Consider the following 23,214-nt stretch of genomic DNA (forward strand, 5'->3'; position numbering starts at 1 on the left):
CTCTTTTGAGTCTATCCTAGCTTATGTAAGGTTAGGTGAGCTTAGCTACCTACCACTAATGGACCTACCTAAAATAGAACCTTGAGACCTGGGGCTAAGGCTAGTCATCAGAAAAGGATTCAGGTAAAATTCAGTGATATCTGGATGTGAAGCTGAGAGATTTTGGTCTTCTCCATAAATCTTCTTCCATAAACCTTTATGGAAGAAAGCTTTCCTTTCTCTTTCTGGGAGCTAAAACAAAGACTCTTTCTAGGAGATTCTAGCCAACACTACATTCTGCACTACACTATCACCATACCATAATAATCTGCCTCCAACCAGGGTATAAGATACACTGAGAGTGAGAATTTGAGTGTAGTCCTAATCATTTTCCCTTTGTGGGGGAACCTTCTAAATGATGCATATATAGTGTGCCAACATGCTGCAGTCACACTGAGTATGGTGGTGCATGCTGGTGAGCTCAGTGACAGAGGCAAGAAGATCAAAACTCCAAGGTCACCATCATATACATAGCCAGTTTGAGATTAGCCTCAAGAAAACAAAATCAGAAAAAAAAAACAGCTTTCAAATAAATGCAAAGTCATAGTGGTTGTTTTCAAAAACACAAGGTAATTGTTCTGTAAAATAGGACTGGCATCTAATTATGACTAACATCATAAATGTCATCTGAAGATATAGTAACTCAACATGACTCAGCCAAAATTTTATTTTTTATGGGTTAATAAATATAATAACTTTGTCCATAATATATTCTTTTCTTTCTGAAATTTTATGTCAGACAGCAGAAGAAGGCTGTGAGCCACCATGTGGTTGCTAAGAATTGAACTCATAACCTCTGGAAGAGCAGTCAGTGTTCTTAACTACTGAGCCATCTCTATATTCTTTTAAAAAATTAACACCCATGAGAAAGCCACAGGCTTTTAAATGCAAACATGGCATTACCTTCTCCAGCCACTAGGTGTCACTGCAGTAAACACATAGTATCTGAGCCGTGGAAAGCTATGAACCAGAGCTTAGTGAGTTACCAACCTCACAGTCCCAGCTCAGAATTACTTAGGTAGGACGATAAGGGGCCAGAAGCAACAGGAAACACCTAAAGGGTTTTTTTTTCCTGTAAAGCACACAATGCAATATTCATCGGGAAGAGAGAGCCACAAGAACCACCTGCCCTCACTGGATCAGGCAGGTTTACCCACTTGCTTTGTCACAAGGGCACCAAGCTGCTGTGACCTGAACACAGTTAATGGTAACACTTGCATTCCATTGGTTTTCTCCACGGCACTGCCCAACATGAAGCAAATCAACAGCAGGTGTCTGGTGGATAGCTAACCGAACAAGGAGTCCCCCCCCCCACAGCGGCTGGTGCCTTTGTCTGAGTGCCTAGCTGTCTTCATAGGCTTTTATCCAGACATTCATACATACAATCTGTCCGTCCAATACCACGCCAGGTTGGAACTATTCTAAACATTAATGACAATAATCAGAAGTCTTGTTCAGCCACCTGATCCCTTCCTTCACCGGGCTTACATTCATTTTATTCTGCTTTTCCTTGCTTGGCCTGCTGGAGGATGGAGAGGTAAATAATTTATGCATGTGCATGTTTTGAGAGAAGGTTTCTGGGGAGAAGGGTCAGTTGTGTGTGGAATGAAATGCCACTACCTCATGTGCTTTCACAGGCTCTAACCACCCTGCCTGAAATCTCCTTTTCCACTGCTCTGTACATTTTAACCCAAGCTCTTCTAGATACAGCCAAGCCAGGCCCTTCTATCTGGATCACCACCTGGCTAAGACCCTGGGCCAGAAGATGCTGGCAGCAGTAAGTGTATTGGAGAAACAATAGGCTGGGCATAGTGCCATAACCTTTAGGCAGGCAGAGGCAGGCAATTTTTGTGTGTGTGTGAGTTTGAGGAAAACCTTGTCCACATAGCAAGTTCAAAGCCAGCCAGACCTACACAGTGAGAGATTGTCTGAAAAGGGCTGGGGCGGTGAAGAAAAGAAAAGGATTCAATAAAAGAAAATATAAGACAGAAGAAATGTTGACAAAAATATTTTATCTGATTAATCTGTAATAAGAACCAAAGAATTCTGAAGAAAAAAAAAAAACCTATAACGGTTCCATAGACTGGTATTTGAAAGAGAAGGTGGACAGGCTGGGAAACACTTTGCTGGGAAGCTGAGGAACAGCTTTGGGCATGGGACCTGGAGTCTGATAGGCGTTCAAAAGAACCGGAAGGAGGTCCCCCTGCATCCCCTGCACTCTGCTGCTCGTATCACGTATCTCCATTTCATCAAACACGAACCCATGTGTCACCCTGTTGATTTATACCCCAGTGGACTTTGCTCCACCACAACTCACAAGGTAAGCAGGATTAGGCCAGGTCAGCGTTTGAACTGAAAGTGCATAAAATGAAGGACAAAGGTGGTATCCAAGCGGCACAGCTCAGTGAGCAGAACACACATGGTCAGTGAATAAACAGAGGCCCCAGCCTGCTCAAATAGACTCCAAGCTGACCGAGATGGTTACCACCTTGAGCAACCTTTGCTGAGTAGGACACACTCCCTTCATTTACCCACTCCTCAGAGCTGCTCCTGCTCCATTCTGTCTTCACACACACACCCCCGCCTCCCTCCTCAGTCCTGGGCTCATGGTTCTCACAGCCTGCTTTGCTGACTTGTGCCATAGAGTCTCACATCCTCATGATCACTTCCAACCAACCCACTGTCTGTCAAAGTTACTCTTGTTCCCCTCACACTTTCTACCTAGAGTTTTCCCTTTCTGGGCTATCATTGGCCCAGATACCCAAGCTAAGCATTCGGAAGTTATGTTTGGCTCTGCTGTCCCTTCATCCAACCAACCCAAAGCCCAGTTGCTTCTGCATTCATAAGTTTCCCACATGGGTCCTTTCTTTTATTGCCCTGCCTCCAGTCAAAGGCCTTATCACCTCATACTGCGGCACATTCTGTTCTCTAAGATTGATTCTAAAAGTGACCATTAGCACTGAGGGGAAGCTACAGCAGCCACTGGGCCAAGTGGATATTCATTATATCATCCAGTCCTTACAACCATTTATAAAGTGAGCCCTGCTTTATTGCACCTACCTCTCTCTCTCTCTCTCTCTCTCTCTCTCTCTCTCTCTCTCTCTCTCTCTCTCTGTGTGTGTGTGTGTGTCTGTCTGTCTTTGTCTCTCTCTCTCTCTCTCTGTGTCTCTCTCTGTCTCTCTCTCTCTCTGTGTGTGTCTCTCTGTCTCTCTCTGTCTTTGTCTCTCTCTCTCTCTCTCTCTGTGTCTCTCTGTCTCTGTCTCTGTCTCTCTGTCTCCCTCTCTCTCTCTCTCTCTTTCTCTCTCTCTCTGTCTCTCTCTCTTTTTCTCTCTCTCTCTCTCTCTCTCTCTCTCTCTCTCTGTTGTGTGTCTGTCACAGGGCCCATATAGAAGTCAGACAACTTAAAGGAATCAGTGATCTCTGTCCACCACGCAGGTTCGGGAGCTTAAACTCAAATCAGCAAGTCTTAGCAGCGAGCACTTTTACCTGTTGAGCCATCTTGCCTATTGAGATGAGAAAACTGAGGCCTCAGAGGTTCTGTAGATCACAAGCCCATCCTCGAGCAATGGAACTGGGAGAAGGGCCATGCAGTTTGCACTTCAGTCCCAGCCGCTGAGGCCGTGGGTTTCTTGCAGAACAAATGTTCTTTTTTTTTTTTTTTTTTTTTTTTTTTTTTTTTTGGAGCTGGGGACCCGAACAGGGCCTTGCGCTTGCTAGGCAAGCGCTCTACCACTGAGCTAAATCCCAACCCCAGAACAAATGTTCTTTAGCCCTGTCAGTGTTGCTCCTTCTCTCTCACCTTTAGAGAAGAATTAGAGGAGAAAGGACGGCCCATTAGTCTGGCATGTTTCCCTCACCGACTTCACTGTTCCTCTTGTATAGAGACCCTTTGTATAGGGAGTTGCAGAATCAAATGTCTTGTAAGAATGCAGAAGCAGCATGGACAGGAGAGCTAGAGAGACCCAGATAACAGGCACTCAGCCCCAAACAATAAGCCTTTAAATGCATTCTAAGCCGTCGTGCCTTTTGAAAGCATTCTGGAGAACTAAACTCTGTGCCCACAGAATGTGATTAGCATTTAAATATGCGTAGCAGAAAAGAGTGACGAGAGCCTGTGGGGGCTGCTGCTAAGCTACAAGAGTCTCTTTGCAGAAGGATGGTTGTCATTTAGAAATGCAAGCCCCGTTTTCAAGGGAGCCCCTAAATCCAGATTTAAGATGTAAGATCTTTCGATTTTTAAGGTTACAAATAAACAATACTGACCGGGCAAAGCAAAATATGCCTTCTTTTGGCCTCTTGTTCAACTGAGGCATCCAGTTGCAATAGTGAAGAAGTTCCCCTCCCCCAAGCCCAAATGTATTTTATATTCCGGTCAACAGGCCTTTGTTCGTGCAGTGACCTCTCTCTGCCCAAGCATCACTTCTGTCTCTGTAAAAGTCCAACTGAGCTTACCTTGGTAGTAGTATCCGTTGCTTTTGTTTGCTGGCTTTTCCCACCCATCCGGCACTCACTTTCAGATAATGGGTAAAGGCAGATATTTAAGCCTTTGAGAGCCACAGTGCAGACACTCCAGCCCACTGGGTTCCTGGGGAGGAAGAAAGTAAATTAATGGTAGGGGACCTTCTCTGAAAAGGTGGACGATGTTTTCCACTGACTCCCAATTCTCCCATGTCTGTGGGCACAGTAGTTGTATTCCCAAAAGTTGTGGGTGAGTAACTCCTTTGAAAGGGTATTGTTAGCCTCTCCATGGGTCCTCTCACTCTGACAATTTCCCTTCTAAAGTATTTATTCCTGTCTCACCATTTTTATCTCAACATCATTGCTCTGCCGTCCCCCCACCCCCTGCCCAAACTACCTCCTGATAGAGGCTATCTTACTTTCCCAAGCAGAAGCACTTTCCTTAATCCTAGTGTCTTAGTTTGCTTAGTTTTAAGCATCCCTACTCTGGAACTCTCAAATTCAAAATGCTCTAAAGGCAGAAACTTCGAGCATCCCCATGATGCGAGCTTCTGCAACTGACATCAAGGAAAGGACTGCAAACAAAATACAGTCACACTGAAAAGCCCTTAGATGGGGCTGGGGAGATGGTTATTACATATGCACAGAAGCTTCAGCTTGAAGTCCCCAAACCAATAAAAGCTAGGCATGGTAGGAGTGGGCATCTACAATTCCAGTGCTCCTATGTTGAGATGGGGAACAGAATTAAAAGAATCCACAGAAACTCATGGCCTCACCTACACAGCGGTAAACAGAGATGCTGTGTATCTAATAAGAGGGAAGCCAGGAGCACATCTGAGATTGTCCTCTAACCTCCACACGTAAGTTACAGCACATATGTACCCCACACAGAGCCACGCACACCACATACACATGCATATGTATATAATAATAAAATAAAAATGTAGTAAGACTGCATAAAGTTACCTTCATGCTTTATAAAATAAAATATATATGAAATTTTTGTGTGCCTTTCTAAGAATGCACTGTCTCCTACCATAGCAATCCTGTCCTGTGCCACGCATGGCCAACATCTGTTAACTGGCAAGATTGGCAAGTGTGCTAAAAGGACAAGATAGAACCAGACACAATGTCCAAAGCTTGTAATCCCAATATCCAGGAGGCTGAGACTGAAGGATCAAACTATTCAGACCTCCCTGGGCTACAGAGCAAGTTCAAAGCTAGTCTGGGCAATTTTGTAGGGCTGCGTGTGAGGCAAACAGAAAAGAGAATAGGAAAAATAAAACTTCACATGGTTCCCATGTGTACTCTCTCCGCATTCCAACCTCCCATCACTGTGCATGGATCTGGGGGGCATTTGGCAAATCACACCACCATCCAATTCCTAGTCCTTATGTGACTGCTTTCAGAAAGTGTAGGAATGTATACGACTTTGCTGTTCTTTTACTGAAGCTTTTGTCAGGGTTAGATACATGAAGATTTGTGCAAGAAGATAATGACAGGAAAAGTCTGCCCTGGATTAAGGAATTGTAACTGTTCTACCATTTATTGGCCAGATAATACATACATATAAGGCAGATTCTTAATTCATTTAATCCTTGTTATCAACCTCCAAAATAGGTACTATTATGACCCTTATTTCATGGGTGGGAAAATGAGGCACAGAAAGGGGACGCTACTTGCTCAGAAGTCACACAGCTAGTATATATTAAAGCTGGCTCTCTCCTTCCCCCCAGCTTTCCTTTAGCCACCAGGAAGTACAGGGCTCCTTCTAGATGCTAGGCAGTTAATTTAGCCTTTCGTTACTTTGCCTCTGCTAAGATGGCAGACGCTGGCCCCTGAGAACTGGCAGCTCGATGTTTCAGTGCATGAACGGTGGAGAAAAATAACAATGTGCAAAGGCTCAGAAGCCTTCGTCCATTTAAACTGCTCTACAACGGGAAGCCGGGTGGCTTCTGAACAATACAAGTGGATTTCTTGTAGTTCTGGAGGCCGGAATGTGCAAGGTCAAAGCACATTTAATATCTGGTGAATGCTCGCCTTCTCATTCCTAGGTAGCACATTCCTGTTCTGTCCTTCTGTAGTAGAAGAAGCAGGGCAACTCCTGGCATGGCTTTTTGGACCCTAATCCCATTCCTGAGGGCTCTGGCCTCGTGATCTTATTATCGTCCAAAGGCTCCACCTCCAGAAACATTACGTGCCATCAGGATTTCAACACAGAAATTGGAAGGAAACACAAATGTTTGGACTTTAATATGCCTGGTTTAGGGCAGAAGCTGGTTACCTCAAATTAAAGTGGGAAAAAAAATCTTAGGAAAACTCTAGAATCCTGGAGTTTGGAATCAGTATCCTGTCATTGGAAACTCCATTGGCAGCTTTAACAAGCTCTCCGCAGTCAGTAGACCATTCCCAGCCACCATCCTTTGGTCAGCTACAGACTGATCTGACTGATCGGAGGACTGGGAAGAAAGTCCTTAGTGCCCTGGAAGGATGATGCCAGGAAAGGTAAGGAAATTGTTGTCCCAGCCACTAGTAAAAAATGCTAACCAAGGGGTTGGGGATTTGGCTCAGTGGTAGAGCGCTTGCCTAGCAAGTGCAAGGCCCTGGGTTGGTCCCCAGCTCTGTAAAAAAAAAAAAAAAAAAAAAGAAAAAGAAAAAAAGTGCTAACCAAGTTTAATCGTTCTGCCTACTTGAGCCTCTTCTGGTCGGCACAGCATCTATTCTTAGTAAGAGAAAGGATGTTCTCCTAAAAGACCACATACCTGTCTTGACATACAGTGTAGAGTGCTGAGTACTGAGCTCTCAGAGGTGAGGGACTGACCCTTGCCTTTGTTGCAGTCTCACTGATGTCTGGCCCCTTTGAGGACTCACTTCTGCCCAAGGGAGTAGCGTTGCCTTAGCAATCAGAAGTAAAGGATGCCTTGTGAGGGCAGGTGAATGTCTGAACATCCATTAGGCAAGGTAGGAGTTTGGGGGGCAGCTTTGTTATTAAAGTGAAGGGAAAGAGAAACTGACCCCCACCTGTGTTCTCTTAAAAAGTATACAGTTCTCTAAACACTTTGGGAATAGCAGTTGTTGATCAGGGAAACAAGACTGTCCCTAGAGGGCAGACAAGGAGGGAATAGGGAGGTGCCTGCCCAGTTCCAGTGAACTGAACACGGCTCACTGCCCTTTTCTCCTGACCTGAGCTGGCTCGTTCTTTTGAAGCAATAAAAATCTGGGAGTCCAAACAGCTGAGCTCTGTCTAAACACTAACAGAAGGTAAGATAAGACCTCCCACCTCTGTCCCCAAAAAGAGCAAGTGAAGATAAGGGAAAGGGGGAGAAAAAGGTCTCAGAAAACATCTATTGTCAACAAGAAAGGTCAGCAGCTACCTGGGAAGCCTCTGTTATCTGAAGGCTATAGACAATGTTGTTGACTAACCGCACTGCTCGCTTGTAGCCAGTGCTGGAGATGAAGCACCTATTTTCACCCAGCCCCTCCCCATATAGTTGTCAGTAGTTACTTATGGCTGTGTCCCCCCTGAGCTCACAGGGATAATGACACGGGCATTGGATCTAGCGTGGCCCTGAATCCTCCCGGTGCACTGGGATAGGCCACAGGCCCTCTCTGAGCCTCTTCTCCCTCATCTATACAGTGTGAAGCCGAGAACTGTGCCTTCTTCGTGTACCTGTGCAAAAGACTGAATTAGGTTATTGAACATAGGCACAATGCAAATGCTGCTCTCATTGTGCTTGGAGCACCTCTTCAGAATCTATGCATAGACGATAGCGCTGGGGGCCTGATTAGAATTCTATAAAGCCAAGCCAGGTGCGTTTCTGTTTCCTGAACTTACTATCAATACACAAAAGGGCCAGGATAACAAAACCTCAGTAGCCCCTCCATCTTGATAAGTAGTGATGGCAAGCGAGGTCATTATTCTTTTGTTGGGTTAGTTTAATAAGCATTTATTAGGCAGGCCCCGTGGTGCAAGCCTGAAGTGGCTGAGGCAGGAGGCAGGAAGATCATGAATTCAAGGCCCGCCTTGACAACAGAGTAAGCTCAGCCTGGGTAATTTAGTGAGACTCAGTCTCAATTTTATAAAGATCTGTTTATTTAATGTATATGAGTACACTGTAGCTGTCTTCAGACGCACCAGAAAAGGGTATTGGATCCCATTACAGATGGTTGTGAGCCACCATGTGGTTGCTGGGATTTGAACTCAGAATCTCTGGAAGAGCAGTCAGTGCTCTTGACCATTGAGCCATCTCTCCAGCCCTCAGTCTCAATTTTTTTAAAATATTTTATTTATTTATTATATATGAGTACATTGTAGCTGTCTTCAGACACACCAGAAGAGGGCATCAGATCTCATTACAGATGGTTGTGAGCCACCATGTGGTTGCTGGGATTTGAACTCAGGTCCTCTGGAAGAGCAGTTGGTGCTCTTAACCACTGAGCCATCTCTCCAGCCCCCAGTCTCAATTTTTAAAACATTTTCTTATACTGGGTGTGTGTGTGTGTGTGTGTGTGTGAGAGAGAGAGAGAGAGAGAGAGAGAGAGAGAGAGAGAGAGAGAGAGAGAGAGAGAGAGAGAGTCAGTCTTCTCCTTCTACATAGGCTCTAGGCTGTCAGCCTTGGCTGCATGTGCCCTTACTGGCTAGGCCACCTTACCAGGCCAAATTTTTAAAATAAAATCAAAAGGACCAGGGATACAGTTCAGTTGAAAAGTACTTGCCTGACATGCACATGGCCCTGAGTTCCATCCCCAGTCAGTACAGACGTTTACCGAGAGGCTATGAAGCACCTAATTGTAATAAAATATTCTGACAAAAGGCGACTCAGAAGAGGAGGGGTTTTATTCAGCCTGCAATTCTAGGTTATAATCTACTATTGAGAGAAAGCTGAGATGGGAACTTAAAGCATAGTCAAGAGCATACAGAATAAACAAATGGATTGACTGACCCACCCTTCCTTCCTTCCTTCCTTCCTTCCTTCCTTCTTCCTTACTTCCTTCCTTCCTTCCTTCCTTCCAGCTCAGTTAGGTTTCTTACTGTTATGCAGTTTAGGGCCCAGGCTGGGGACTAGTGCTGTCCACAGTGAGGCAGTTCTTCCTACATCAATCAACAATCAGGACAGTCCCCTGCTGCTGCTGCTGTGGCATGCCCACAGGCCAACAGGATCATGTAATTCCTCACTAAGACTCTCTAGGCTCTACCAAAGTGACAGGTAAAGCAGCCCAGTGTTTGTTTGCTAAAGGATTTGAGGCTCTTCCACTTACATGCCTCAGATGGCTTTGGAAATGCACATTTTGCCTTCAAGTTGAATCCTACCTATCTCCAGAAAATAAAGGGCATTTCCCAGCAACAAGTTGAAAAGTTCTGAGCTCCATCTTTTTTCTACTTATTTTTCCCTTCTCTTCCCTGACCCACTGACCGTGAACTGCTAGCCTCATGTGTTCCTCCTGCCTACCCTCCTCACCCCCACTCCAGACTATACTTTGTCTTGCTATCTTAAAATCCTTACAATGAAACATTTTCTTTTCACTAGGTAATAATACGTGCACATGAAATCCAAAAGGTGGCATAAAGAGACATTGAAAACCAAGTGTCCTCACCCTTTGTGCCCTCCCATTCAGTTCTCTCCCAGAGACAACACTAAGGTTGCCACTTTCTTAGGAGTATCTTTCCAAAGACGGCTTATGCAAAGGTCTCCATAAATGTGCAGGGGTGTTCTTTCTGATTTTACATAGTCAGCAATATACATGCGTAGTCTTCTACATCCTTTCTTTTTCACTAAAAATTTGTCTTGCTAGTGACACCCTATCCACCAGATGGAGCAGCCACATATTTTAATTATGACATAATATTCTCTAGCACGATGTCTTATTTCCTAGTGGTAAACATTCAGACTTATTTTCTCCACTCTTTTGCTATTATACTACCACTGCAGTAGCAAATATCCTTTAATATACATCGTTTCAGATATATGCAGATATAACTGCAGAATAGATTCCATGGAGTAGTAGTATTTTGGCCAAAAGAGTACATGGTGGCCTAGATATATAGCCATTTGGTGGAGTCCTTGTTTGACATTCATGAAGCCCTAGTACCTAATAAACTGGGAGAGGTGGTAAATACCTGTAATCCCAGCATTCGGGAAATAGAAGCAGAAGAATCAGAAGTTCAAGGTCACCTTCAACCCACAAAGTCAGCTTGGATTTCATATGACCCTGTCATCAAAAACATGGGAATGTGTGTGTGTGTGTGTGTGTGTGTGTGTGTGTGTGTGTGTGTGGCCATTTTGTAACTATTGTTAAACTAATCAGTGTTTCATGGAAATAATATTTAGTGAGTACTACCTCTTCTGGGAGGCCTGGGAGGTTTAGCACAGAAACACCCAAATGTCCAGCTTTGAAGTGTTTGTTCATCACATTCATGTAAGTTGGCTCCTCCTTTTTCTGTACACTTTTGGGAAAGACCCATGTCAAGGCAGATGTGGTCACCGGCCCTGTGGTATTTGTGGTCACAGTAGGATAAGGACTAAGAAGAGAACACAAGGAAGAAATAGTTATAGACAACAGATCACATTCTTATCAAGTGCCGTGAAGAACATGGTGACCAAAAAAGTGTTTGATAAGCTTTGTCTGCAGATCTGCTGTTTCTTCCGGTCATTATGAGAACTTGGCAAGACAGAGGGAACAGCAGACGTAGGAAGGTTCAGGGAGTTGGAGCAGCTGCAAGGATTGCGGAAGCTGGAAAGGGTCTTCAAGGTCATTTCATTTCAATCTCCTCAGTAGACTGAGGAAAGTAAGGTCTGAAGAAGCCAATGACTTAGTCAAGGTTACAGTGATAGTGGCAGAGCCAGGTCTAGTCCTCATGATTTCTTGCAGGTGATGTTCCACTGCAGGATCCAGTGTGGTCCTCCTGAGGACCTGAAGCAGGTGGCTACATTTTATTAGCCTAGCGAGTTGCCTGGCTTGTGTAGAAGAAGCCTTATGTTGAGGCCCGTGTGATTAGCCATCTACTATGTCCTGTTTCTCTTTGCCAATGACATACAATTGAAGAACACAGCAGCGTAACATTCCAGTCTAGCAGGTTGGTTTGGTCCTCAGCATACTTGTCTCTCCTCCAAGTTTAGATAATTATAATAATGACCTTAATGACTGCAGTCACTTATTTAGTGCTTGCTGTATATCAAGTACAGTTCTAAGCACTTTGCATGCACTAAATTACTTAATACGAACAACAGTCCTTACATTACCTTACAGGTACATGTTATAATTACTCCATTTTACAGAAAAAGGGGGTGGGGCTCAGACAGATCAAGGCATTTGCTGAAGGTCACAGGTGTGAGGTATTACAAGGTGTCTAGCTCCAGAGCCTGAAGCATGACGTGAAAGTAGCCAGGCCTGTGGTGAGGTGCAGTAAGGATGTAGATGAGGGAATGGATGGGACAGGAAAGCTGAATGAATCCAGAATTGAGCTATTTTCTGAAACACAAAAGAGGGCTGAGTGAACCCAAAAGAGTTAGTATATGTTTAGTATATTACAAGGTCCTGGATTCAGTCCCCAGCACCTCAAGAAAAAAAGTACCGGGGTTGGGGATTTAGCTCAGTGGTAGAGCGCTTGCCTAGGAAGCGCAAGGCCCTGGGTTCGGTCCCCTGCTCCGAAAAAAAAAGAACCAAAAAAAAGAAAAAAGAAAAAAGAAAAAAAGTACCAAAGAATCAACATGTAACCACATCAAGAACAAATATGTCATACAGTCCCTCAAATATATTCACCACAGTCCCTCAGATTATTAATGCCTCTGGTCACTTACTTGCTCCTTTATATCTAGGCCACCAGCATCCTGTTAACTTCATGTTCCTTAGTTCCATTTTCTCCTTCCCTCTCCCTCCTCCTCTCCTTGTTCCTTCTTTCCTCCCTCCCCCCTAATGATGTGAGTATTTCAGTATTGGTCCACATCACATGTCTGTACTTGTGGAGGTCAGAGGTCAACATTTGGTGTTTCCTCAGAAGCCATCCACCTTGTTTTTAGAGGGAATCTCTCACTGAGACCTTGCACTAGGCAAGTAGGCTATGATGTCTGGCCACTGAGCCCCGGTCTCTGCCTCACCAGCACTTGAATACGCATGCGTCATCAAGCCCATCTTTTTACCTGGGTGATGAGAATTGAAACCAGACCTTCTTGACAACAGACATCTTAACTGACTGCACTCTATCTCCAGACCCTTTTTGTTGTCTACTTTGGGACAGGGTCTCACATATCCCAGGCTTCCCTTCAAGTTGATACTAGCCGAAGATGGCCTTGAAGTTTTGATACTGCTGCCTTCGCCTTCCCAGTGCTAGAATTTCAGACATGTATCATCATGGCCAGTTCATGTGGTGCTGGAGATGGAACCCAGGGCTTTGTTACAGTGTTTGTGGCTTTTTTTTTTTTTTTTTGTTCCGATTCTGAAAATCCATGCCACTGGTTCCTCAGCTTTTCCTTAACCCCACAAACTCCTGGTGGTTCATATACAGCTGAAGATGAGTGCACGGAAGGGCAGCTGAGGGGCACAGAAAGTTCATGACCTCCAGTCTGTGCTGCTCCTCAGTCACAGAGCTAGTCTTCAGAATGTCCTTTGTCCATCCTTCATGAGAGCTTTTTCAAATTTGACCAAACTCCCCGCTACACACCCAGCACGTCCACCTGAGGCGGGTAACCTGGCTGGCTCTTTCCTGGGGAAAACAGAAGGTAAACAGACTCAACCTTTGGCTTCTTTGCATGACATCCCTCCTTCTTGGTGGTGTCCTGGGTGTCACACTTCAAGTTCCTCTTGGGCACCATTCCTCCTTAATAGATGAGTAAATTCAAGTCCCACCCCCGTGAAAAACCATTTCTTCCTCCAAATCCTAACTTTGCCTTTCAGAACATTGCCCACTCTTACTCCCAACTCAACACAGCCAAAGTAGCTTGTTCTGATGCAGATGTCTAGGAGTGTGGACAGATGTATGGATTTGTGTGACTGCTCCCACCGTCAGGACATAGAAGCGTTCCATCAATCCCCCAATTCTCATGTGCCATCTCTTTGCAGTCAAGGCCTCCAGGACCACCCCTACAATGGTAACACTGTGTGTGCTCCCCATCCCTGTAATTTTCTGTTTGGAGAATAGCTCCCTCAGTGTAGTGACTCTAGAGTGCATTCATACTATTGTATTCGGGAATAGCTTATTGTTTCCAATTTTAAAAGATTTATGTTTCAGTTTATGTTTAATCTGTGTATTTCTGTGTGTGGATACGTACACAACCTTGGGTGCCTACAGTGATCAGAACTGAATTTAGTCCTCTGCAAGAGCAGCAAGTTCTCTTAACCACTGAGCAGTCTCTCCAGCCCTGGTTTGTTCTTTCTTTCTTACACATTTGTTTTAGTTTAAATTATGTGTATGGAGGGCGGGTATATACTCCTGTGTGGGAGTGCCTGCCTCAGCCTCATAAGTACTGAGATTAAAGCCACAAGAAAGTTATTTTCAGGAATTGAGCATTTTGATGATGCCACTTTCCTCAGGTAGTTCTGGGTGGTCATGAAATACAAGGATGGCTGAAGGAAAGGTGGCCGAAAGTATAAAAGTGGGGAATCCTGAGGATGAGGGCCAGACTGAGATTGGCACAGACTGTCCTTTTTGCATTCTCGTATTTGAAAAATATATACAAGTATCTTGGTTATACCCATCCCTCACTCACTTCCTCCAGCTTCCCCTGGTCTATCCCCACAGTGTATCTCCTCTCTCCAATTTCATTTTCCCCTTTCCTTTGCTTTTTCTTTTTCCCTCTTTTCTTTTTAGTTTCCTAAGATAACAGTGAGGCTGGGCTAATTGAAACCACCAGGTGTCAGTCTCCAGTAAATGGAGAAGAGTGGCCAGGGGGTCGGTAGATGACAACAGGACAAGGACTATGGAGCCGCTTGAGGCCCAGATGAGTACTTTTGTCACACAGTGAAGCAGCCAGAAGAATGCCACAGTCATCTTGTTCTCAACCCTGTGACATTTGTGGTATGGGAAAATCAATGCCTACTTGGTAGTTTCCCAGAAGAGGGATCAGTTAAGAAGTCAGGAGGGCATGAGGAAAGATTAAAGTCTGGGACTGGAGAGATGGCTTAGTGGTTAAGAGCACTGACTGCTCTTCCAGAGGTCCTGAGTTCAAATCCCAGCAACCACATGGTGGCTCACAACCATGTATAACTTCAGTTCTAAGGAGATCTGATGCCCTCACATGTACTTGGTTCACAGACATATATGTAGACAAATCTCTTATATATATATATATATATATAAAATAAAAAATAAATAAGTCTCAAAAAAGTTTAGAGGCATAGGACTGTGTAACAGGTCCACTGGGCATAGGCTAAGTTGGAATGTAAGTAAGACATTGAGTCTTTCTCAAATGCCTATTTTCTTTTAAACAAAATACACACAAATTTGTGAATGAGGCATTATGGTTCTATAGCAGATTAATATTCATTCTAAATTAGTAGCTCACACCTGTAATCTCAGCATTCAGGAGACTTAAACAGAAGTATGATGAAGGTCTAGCCAACCTGAACTATATAAGCAAGACCCTGTCTCAAAAAACATTCTAAGACTGTGGAGGAAGACGAACTCTGGTTACTACTTTTTGCCACCATCTTGGCACAGGTGCATCCAGAGTCCAGACCTGAGACGCTGTTTACTTTGTGTAGGACATTTACTTCCCGGTACTTAAGTCACTTCCCTGTACCTTCTATTTCCTGCCAGGCTCAAAGCCCTTATCTTCCCCACTATGGAGGAGTAGATGTCCACTTCTCAGGAGCAGTGGACTGCTTCAGACAGATAGTGAAGACCCAAGGGGTCCTGGGGCTCTGGAACGGACTGACGGCTAACTTACTGAAGGTAAGAAGAGTGACGGTCCCTGCTTCTCTGCCTCTTCCAGTCCTTTCCCTTCCTGATCTTCTCAGTACAATTTGCATGAAAATACCTCAGTCACCACTGATAGTCCGTGTGCGTCAACCTAGACGAACACAAAGCTTTAGTATCTAATACCACACCCTGGAAGAGCTGAGCATTTGGTACCAACTGGAGGTTTCCAATACTAGGACACACGGACCTCTCTGTAAGGAGACTACAGGTCCCCATCTCACATGTAAATATCCAGTCAAGACCAACGTATAGAGATGGGCAATGGCCAATTAACTACATGGATATTAATGCTTACGCAGGGCATACCCTTCACTGGTTCTGAAGCCTTTCATCCCCTTCCACACTGGACCAGCTTTCCTTTTTCCATATTCTTTGATTCGAAAAGGAGTTAGCATGGAGCACTGCCCTCCGCTATCATCTTAGTTTACTCTGGTATAACTCCATTGCAGAAGTACCCTTTTGTAAGAGTTTAAGATACGACTCTGAAGTGTTGAGTTCAGTTCAGGGCAGCTTCCCTGTTCTGTTAATTAAACTTTGGGACATTGAAACTGGCTAGTGGAAATGACTGAATAGAGAGGAATTCTCTGTTCATATTCTTCCTAGTCCACATCAATAAAAAATTAAAATTTAATTTTTTTAATTTAAAATGTTATTTACTGAAGATTATACATGGACTGACCCAGGGCTCCAAATGCATATTTATCAGTGAATAGCCTTGTTGGGACACCACTGGAAGGGGAAGCCCTTGGTCCTGCCAAAGTTGGACCCCCAGTGCAGGGGAATATGGGGGGGCGTAATGGGGAAGGAAGCCGAGGGGAACACCCATAGAGAAGGGGAGGGGAGGGGCTAGGAGGCTGATGGACAGGAAACTTAGAAAAGGAATAACATTTGAAATGTAAATAAGAAATACCCAATTTAATAAAAATGGAAGAAAAAAAATAAAACGTTGTTTAATATGTAAGCTGCAGAGGTAGCTCAGTGAATAAGAGTGTTTGCTGCTCTTCCAGATAACCTGAGTTTAGTTGCCAGTACCCATGTTGAAAGGCTCACAACCACACAAAACCCTATCTCCTAGGGATCCAATACCCTCCTCTGCTCCCCCCTCCCATGTCTCCCCACACTCAGACAGACGCACAGATGAATAAATAAAAATAAGTCTTTTCTTTTGAAGAATTTAACACAATTTTCATTTTCTGTTTCAACAGGTAGTTCCATATTTTGGAGTTATGTTTGGCATGTTTGAGTTCTGTAAGAGAATCTTTCTTTATCAAAATGGTTACACCCTGTCCCCCCTGACCTATAAACTAACCCCAGGAGTGGACCAAAGTTTGAAACCCCAAGAGTTACGGGAAATAAAGAAGTTATTCTAACCCAGAAGACTGCACTCGAAAATACCAACTCTGTAAAACTGAATGAAACTACCCTGGTAGAGGTACAGCACTGACAGATGAATATGACCTCTGAACTGTGCACATCCGGAGGGGAGAGAAGAAATGAGAGGACTAGACCATACATCACCTCGGAACTGCAAACTTTCCCTGTGAATATCTGTGCTTGGAGAAGCTTCGCTGACACTGCCCTGTCACTATGGCATTCCAGCAGACTGTAAGAAAGCCTAGAGGTAATCACATGCTAATAGACCCTCCGAGGGGAGAGAAACACTGCAAAGAAGTGTAGCCACAAAGGACACTGTGGTTAGGACAAAACGGCAACCAACAGATTGGGAAAAGATCTTTACCAATCCTACAACAGATAGAGGCCTTATATCCAAAATATACAAAGAACTCAAAAAGTTAGACCGAGGGAGACAAATAACCCTATTAAAAAAAATGAGGTTCAGAGCTAAACAAAGAATTCACAGCTGAGGAATGCCGAATGGCTGAGAAACACCTAAAGAAATGTTCAACATCTTTAGTCATCAGGGAAATGCAAATCAAAACAACCCTGAGATTTCACCTCACACCAGTGAGAATGGCTAAGATCAAAACTCAGGTGACAGCAAATGCTGGCGAGGATGGAGAAAGAGGAACACTCCTCCATTGTTGGTGGGTTGCAGACTGGTACAACCATTCTGGAAATCAGTCTGGAGGTTCCTCAGAAAATTGGACATTGAACTGCCTGAGGATCCAGCTATACCTCTCTTGGGCATATACCCAAAAGATGCCCCAACATATAAAAAAGACACGTGCTCCACTATGTTCATCGCAGCCTTATTTATAATAGCCAGAAGCTGGAAAGAACCCAGATGCTCTTCAACAGAGGAATGGATACAGAAAATGTGGTACATCTACACAATGGAATATTACTCAGCTATCAAAAACAACGACTTTATGAAATTCGTAGGCAAATGGTTGGAACTGGAAAATATCATCCTGAGCGAGCTAACCCAATCACAGAAAGACATACATGGTATGCACTCATTGATAAGTGGCTATTAGCCCAAATGCTTGAATTACCCTAGATGCCTAGAACAAATGAAACTCAAGACGGATGATCAAAATGTGAATGCTTCAGTCCTTCTTTAAAAGGGGAACAAGAATACCCTTGGCAGGGAAGAGAGAGGCAAAGATTAAAACAGAAACTGAAGGAACACCCATTCAGAGCCTGTCCCACATGTGGCCCATATATATACAGCCACCCAATTAGACAAGATGGATGAAGCAAAGAAGTGCAGACCGACAGGAGCCGGATGTAGATCGCTCCTGAGAGACACAGCCAGAATACAGCAAATACAGAGGCGAATGCCAGCAGCAAACCACTGAACTGAGAATAGGACCCCCGTTGAAGGAATCAGAGAAAGAACTGGAAGAGCTTGAAGGAGCTCGAGACCCCATATGTACAACAATGCCAAGCAACCAGAGCTTCCAGGGACTAAGCCACTACCTAAAGACTATACATGGACTGACCCTGGACTCTGACCTCATAGGTAGCAATGAATATCCTAGTAAGAGCACCAGTGGAAGGGGAAGCCCTGGGTCCTGCTAAGACTGAACCCCCAGTGAACTAGACTGTGGGGGGGAAGGGCGGAAATGGGGGGGGGGGGGGGAGGGGAACACCCATAAGGGGGAGGGGGAGGGGGGAGGGGGATGTTTGCCCGGAAACCGGGAAAGGGAATAACACTCGAAATGTTCATAAGAAATATTCAAGTTAATAAAAAAAAAGGAATAAAAAAAAAAGTGTAGCCACAGCACTTCAAAGCATCTTGTAGCTGAGGAGGAAGAGCAGAGTCTGTGGCACAAGCCCAGTCACAGGAGTCCCCATTGAGTAGGCCAAGTTCAATGTCTTTGACCTATGGCTTCCCCACACAGACTTCTGAAACTCTGCTGGCTTCTGAGAGCACAAACCACCCTGTAGGTTAGGACTTATCAAAATCTCCAAATAAAAACATTTTTTTTGTTTTTCAAATGATCTTGATACAAAGTCCAGGCTGCCCTCAGAGTCAGGATGCTCCAGCCTAGCCTCCCAGGTGGCTGGGATGAAAAGTGTGTTCTGTCACACTGGTACCCTAGAGCTCTCATTCTTTATTGAAAAACCAAGCAGCCCACGCTTAGACGCTTTTATTGCAAGAAGGCAGTGTTCTCCGGGATTTCTACCTCCGATCCCCCACACCTACTGGGTCAAGGTTTCTCTGTGTTTGCTGGCTGTCCTGGAACTCACTCTATAGACCAGGCCAGTCTTGAACTCACAGAAATCCTCCTGCCTAATATGTAACTAGATGGGATGGTGCCCAGCTGCAATCACAGGCACTGACTGCTGCTCTTCCTGAGGTCCTGAGTTCAAATCCCAGCAACCACATGGTGGCTCACAACCATCTGTAATGGGATCTGATGCCCTCTTCTGGTGTGTCTGAAGACAGCTGTAGTGTACTTATATATAATAAATAAATAAATCTTTAAAAGAAAAATGTGTCAGTTACTTATTTCAAATCATAGTTATAAAACTATGGTTAAATTCTTAGACCATTGTCTGATTTAAATATGCAAAATAACTCGTTTTTCAAACTCCTGTGACAGACTGTTTTATATGGAATGAAGTTGACACACTTCTGTAGCCCAATCTGTTAGTGTTTGGGGGGAGGCAAATACAGAATTCAGTCAATACTCCATGTTTATCAATTACTATTTCCTTTTAAGCAACAAATTTTCAGAAAGCACCGAATACTGTAAACACATTTTCTGACAAATTTGAAAATCTAGCATCAGATGATACACATCTTAGTATTTCTTCTGTGCATTCTTCCACAACTGTAAAACATGGTACTTGGCACAGGGGTGTTTGCGCTTCCAGTTGTTTTGGAGTTATTCGTAATTATTTCTATGTGGGGATGAGGGCACGTGTGTGTGAGTGCAGACGCCTGTGGAGGCCAGAAGGAAGCATCAGACCCCTTCGGATCTGGAGTTTCAGGTGGGTATAAACTGCTTGCCATGGTTCTGGGTACCAGACTCTGGTCCTCTTCTAGATCAGTGTGTGCTCTGATTAGTTGAGCCATCTCTCCAGTCTCACTGAATTGTGATTTTTGAAATAAATTTAAAAATGGTTCATTTTCCTGTAGTTTCAGAATGACTCCTTAAAACTCTAGTTCTGTTCTTAAAGTGAACTGAGCGCTGTTTTTATTTCCTCAGCGGTGTAACAAGATGCTCTGCCTTCCTAGCTTCTGTCTACCAGCACGCACCACACAGGACTAAGAACCTCAGAAGAACTATGAAGAAGTGTGGTGTGATATCCGTCCAGCAGTATCTTAAGGGATGAAATGTACCTCTATCCATGAAGGACTGGAATTACACAGCAAACACAAAGCACGACAGAGCAGTGTCTCCTGCTGACAAGACTGTCATGGTGCTCGGTCTGTGAGTGCTGAGAACGTGATTAAAAGGTTAGGCACAGGAGATAGGCTAGCCACGACTAGGGACACTGAGGTGAGGAGTCTTGAATTAAGGTTTAGGATTTTTTTGGTTTTTGTTAAGAGGATGTCCTAGAATGCCATTCACTTTGTAACCCAGACTGGCCTAGAACTCGAAATCATCCTGCCTGTCTCCCGGGTACTAGAAACACAGGGGTGTTGTCCTCTGCTTAGCTTTGAACTACGTTATTTTTTTGGTGGACTTTAATTTTATTGCTGTTTTATTTTCTTCTTTTGAAGGAGCTGTTGTTTCAGACAGGGTTTCACCCTGTAGTGCATTCAGGCAGGACTGAAACTGTACTCCAGAGTGGCCTCCAACCCATAGCAATCTTCCTGCCATTGTTGGAATTGCAATGTATTAGGATAAATACAAATGGCCTGCTAGGTTTTGGTGCTTTAAGGTAGGGGCCTCATTGTACAGCCCTGGGTGGCTTTGGACTCATGATCCTCCTCCCCTTAGATTCCAAAATACCAAAATCAGAGGTATGCCCCTCCATGCCTGGCTCTGAACTGAGGTTTCTTAATTGAATACTTTTTTATTTACATTTCAAATGTTATTCCCTTTTCCAGTTTCCTGTCCATAAGCCCCCATCCCCTCCCCCTTCCCTTCCTCTATGAGGGCATTCCCCTCCCCATCCACCCCTCCTTCCCACCCTGACATACCCCTACACTAAAGGGTCCATCCTTGGCAGGACCAAGGGCTTCTCCCATTTGTGCTCAACAAGGCCATCCTCTGCTACATTTGCCATGGGTCTGTCCATGTGTACTCTTTGGTTGGTGGTTTAGTCCCTGGGAGCTCTGGTTGCTGGTATTGTTGTTCTTATGGGGTTGAAAGCCCCTTCAGCTCCTTCAATCCTTTCTCTAATTTCTCCAATGGGAACCCTGTTCTCAGTTCAATGGTTTGCTGCTAGCATTTGCCTCTGTATTTGTCATGCTCTGGCTGAGCCTCTCAGGAGTCAGCTATATCAGATTCCTGTCAGCATGCACTTCTTGGCTTCATCAATATTGTCTAGGTTTGGTGGCTGTATGTGTATGGGCTGGATCCCCAGGTGCAGCAGGCTCTGATTGGCCATTCCTTCAGTCTCTGCTCCAAACTTTGTCTCCTCCTATGAATATTTTTATTCCTCCTTTTAAGAAGGACTGAACCATCTGCACTTTGCTCGTCCTTCTTGAGCTTAATGTGGTCATATATATCTTGGGTAATTCGAGCTTTTGGACTAATATCCACTTATCAGTGAGAGCATATCATGTGTGTTTTTTGTGATTGGGTTACCTTACTCAGGATGATATTTTCTAGTTCAATCCATTTGCCTATGAATTTCATGAAGTCATTGTTTTTGATAGCTGAGTAGTATTCCATTGTGTAGATGTACCACATTTTCTGTATTCATTCCTCTGTTGTAGGACATCTGGGTTCTTTCCAGGTTCTGGCTATTATAAATAAGGTTGCTATGAACATAGTGGAGCATGTGTCTTCGTTATATGTTGGGGCATCCTTTGGGTGTATGCCCAGGAGTGGTATAGCTGGGTCCTCAGGTAATACTATATCCAATTTTCTGAGGAACCTCCAGACTGATTTCCAGAGTGGTTGTATCAGTCTGCAATCCCACCAACAATGTAGGAGGGTTCCTCTTTCTCCACATCCTTGCCAGCATCAGTTATCACCTAAGTATTTTATCTTAGCCATTCTCACTGGTGTGAGGTCGAATCTCAGGGTTGTTTTGATTTGCATTTCCCTGATGTCTAAGGATGTCGAACATTTCTTTAGGTACTTCTCAGCCATTCGATATTCCTCAGCTTAGAATTCTTTGTTTAGCTGTGTACCCCATTTTTAATAGGGTTATTTGTCTCCCTGCAGTCTAACTTCTTGAGTTCTTTGTATATTTTGGATATTAGCCCTCTGTTGGATGTAGGATTGGTAAAGATCTTTTCCCAATCTGCTGGTTGCAGTTTGACAACTGTACTAATGACAGTGTCCTTTGCCTTACAGAAGCTTTGTAGTTTTATGAGATCCCATTTGTCCATTCTTGATCTTAGAGCATAAGCCATTGGTGTTTTGTTCAGGAAAATTTCCCCAGTGCCCATGTGTTCAAGGCTCTCCCCCAGTTTTTCTTCTATTAGTTTGAGTGTATCTGGTCTTATGTGGAGGTCCTTGATCCACTTGGACTTAAGCTTTGTACAGGGCAATAAGAATGGAGTTTTGAAGGAAGGACTGTAGCAGTTTGAATGAGAAACGTCCTTCCCCTATTCTTGAATACTTGGTGGCCGCTGTTAGTGGTTTTTTTTTTTTGTTTGTTTTTTTTTTTTTTTTTTTTTTTGGATATTACAGAACTGTTAGGAGCACCCTTACTGGAGGATGTGTGTCACTGGGGGCAGAGTGGAAGGCTCATCCACTTCCACTCTGCTTTCTGCAAGATGTTATCTTTCAGCTTTCTGATTTGCTGCCATGCCTTCTCTGATATTGTACCCCTGGCCCTGAGCCCTTTGGAATGATAAGCCAAAACAACTTTCTTCTACACACTGCTTTGATCATGGTGTTTATTACAGCAACAGAAAAGTAACTAATGCAAGGACATAGGCAGCATCTCAGCGATGGATACAAGCAAAGAGTGCTTGAAACAGAGAGAAGACTGGCTTTGTGCATTTATCCAACAACTGCTGGGCGCTGTCCGTGCAGTGATATGCAAGGCAAATGTGACTGACCACTGTCATGGAGATCCCATCCTCGTGGGCACAGATGTCAATAGACGACTATTTAAAAATAAGGCAGTTTTACATTGTAGTTGGAAGGAAAATAGTGCATTAATTAAGGGATTATGTGGGAGAAAGGTAAAAATCAATCAATCGGGGAGCCAGGGAAGGCGAGTCTGAGATAATTGGAGATAAAGCCTAAATGATGAGA

General features: G+C 44.1%; 1 protein-coding gene and 1 non-coding gene across 2 annotated transcripts in view; both read left to right on the forward strand.

Moving 5' to 3' along the window:
* Positions 1–16,818, forward strand: part of Slc25a43 (solute carrier family 25 member 43) — a 33,672-nt gene extending 16,854 nt beyond the window's left edge. The window contains 2 exon segments of the mRNA XM_032889472.1: positions 15,251–15,385; positions 16,618–16,818. Coding sequence (XP_032745363.1) covers positions 15,251–15,385; positions 16,618–16,818 — 336 coding nt within the window.
* On the forward strand, positions 15,893–16,024 carry LOC116889474. Its single transcript, XR_004386426.1, has one exon. It is a non-coding gene; the product is annotated as a small nucleolar RNA SNORA36 family (small nucleolar RNA).
* Positions 16,819–23,214: the final 6,396 nt, after the last annotated feature.

This window comes from Rattus rattus, chromosome X (assembly GCF_011064425.1).
Source record: "Rattus rattus isolate New Zealand chromosome X, Rrattus_CSIRO_v1, whole genome shotgun sequence".
NCBI classification, from domain to species: domain Eukaryota; kingdom Metazoa; phylum Chordata; class Mammalia; order Rodentia; family Muridae; genus Rattus; species Rattus rattus.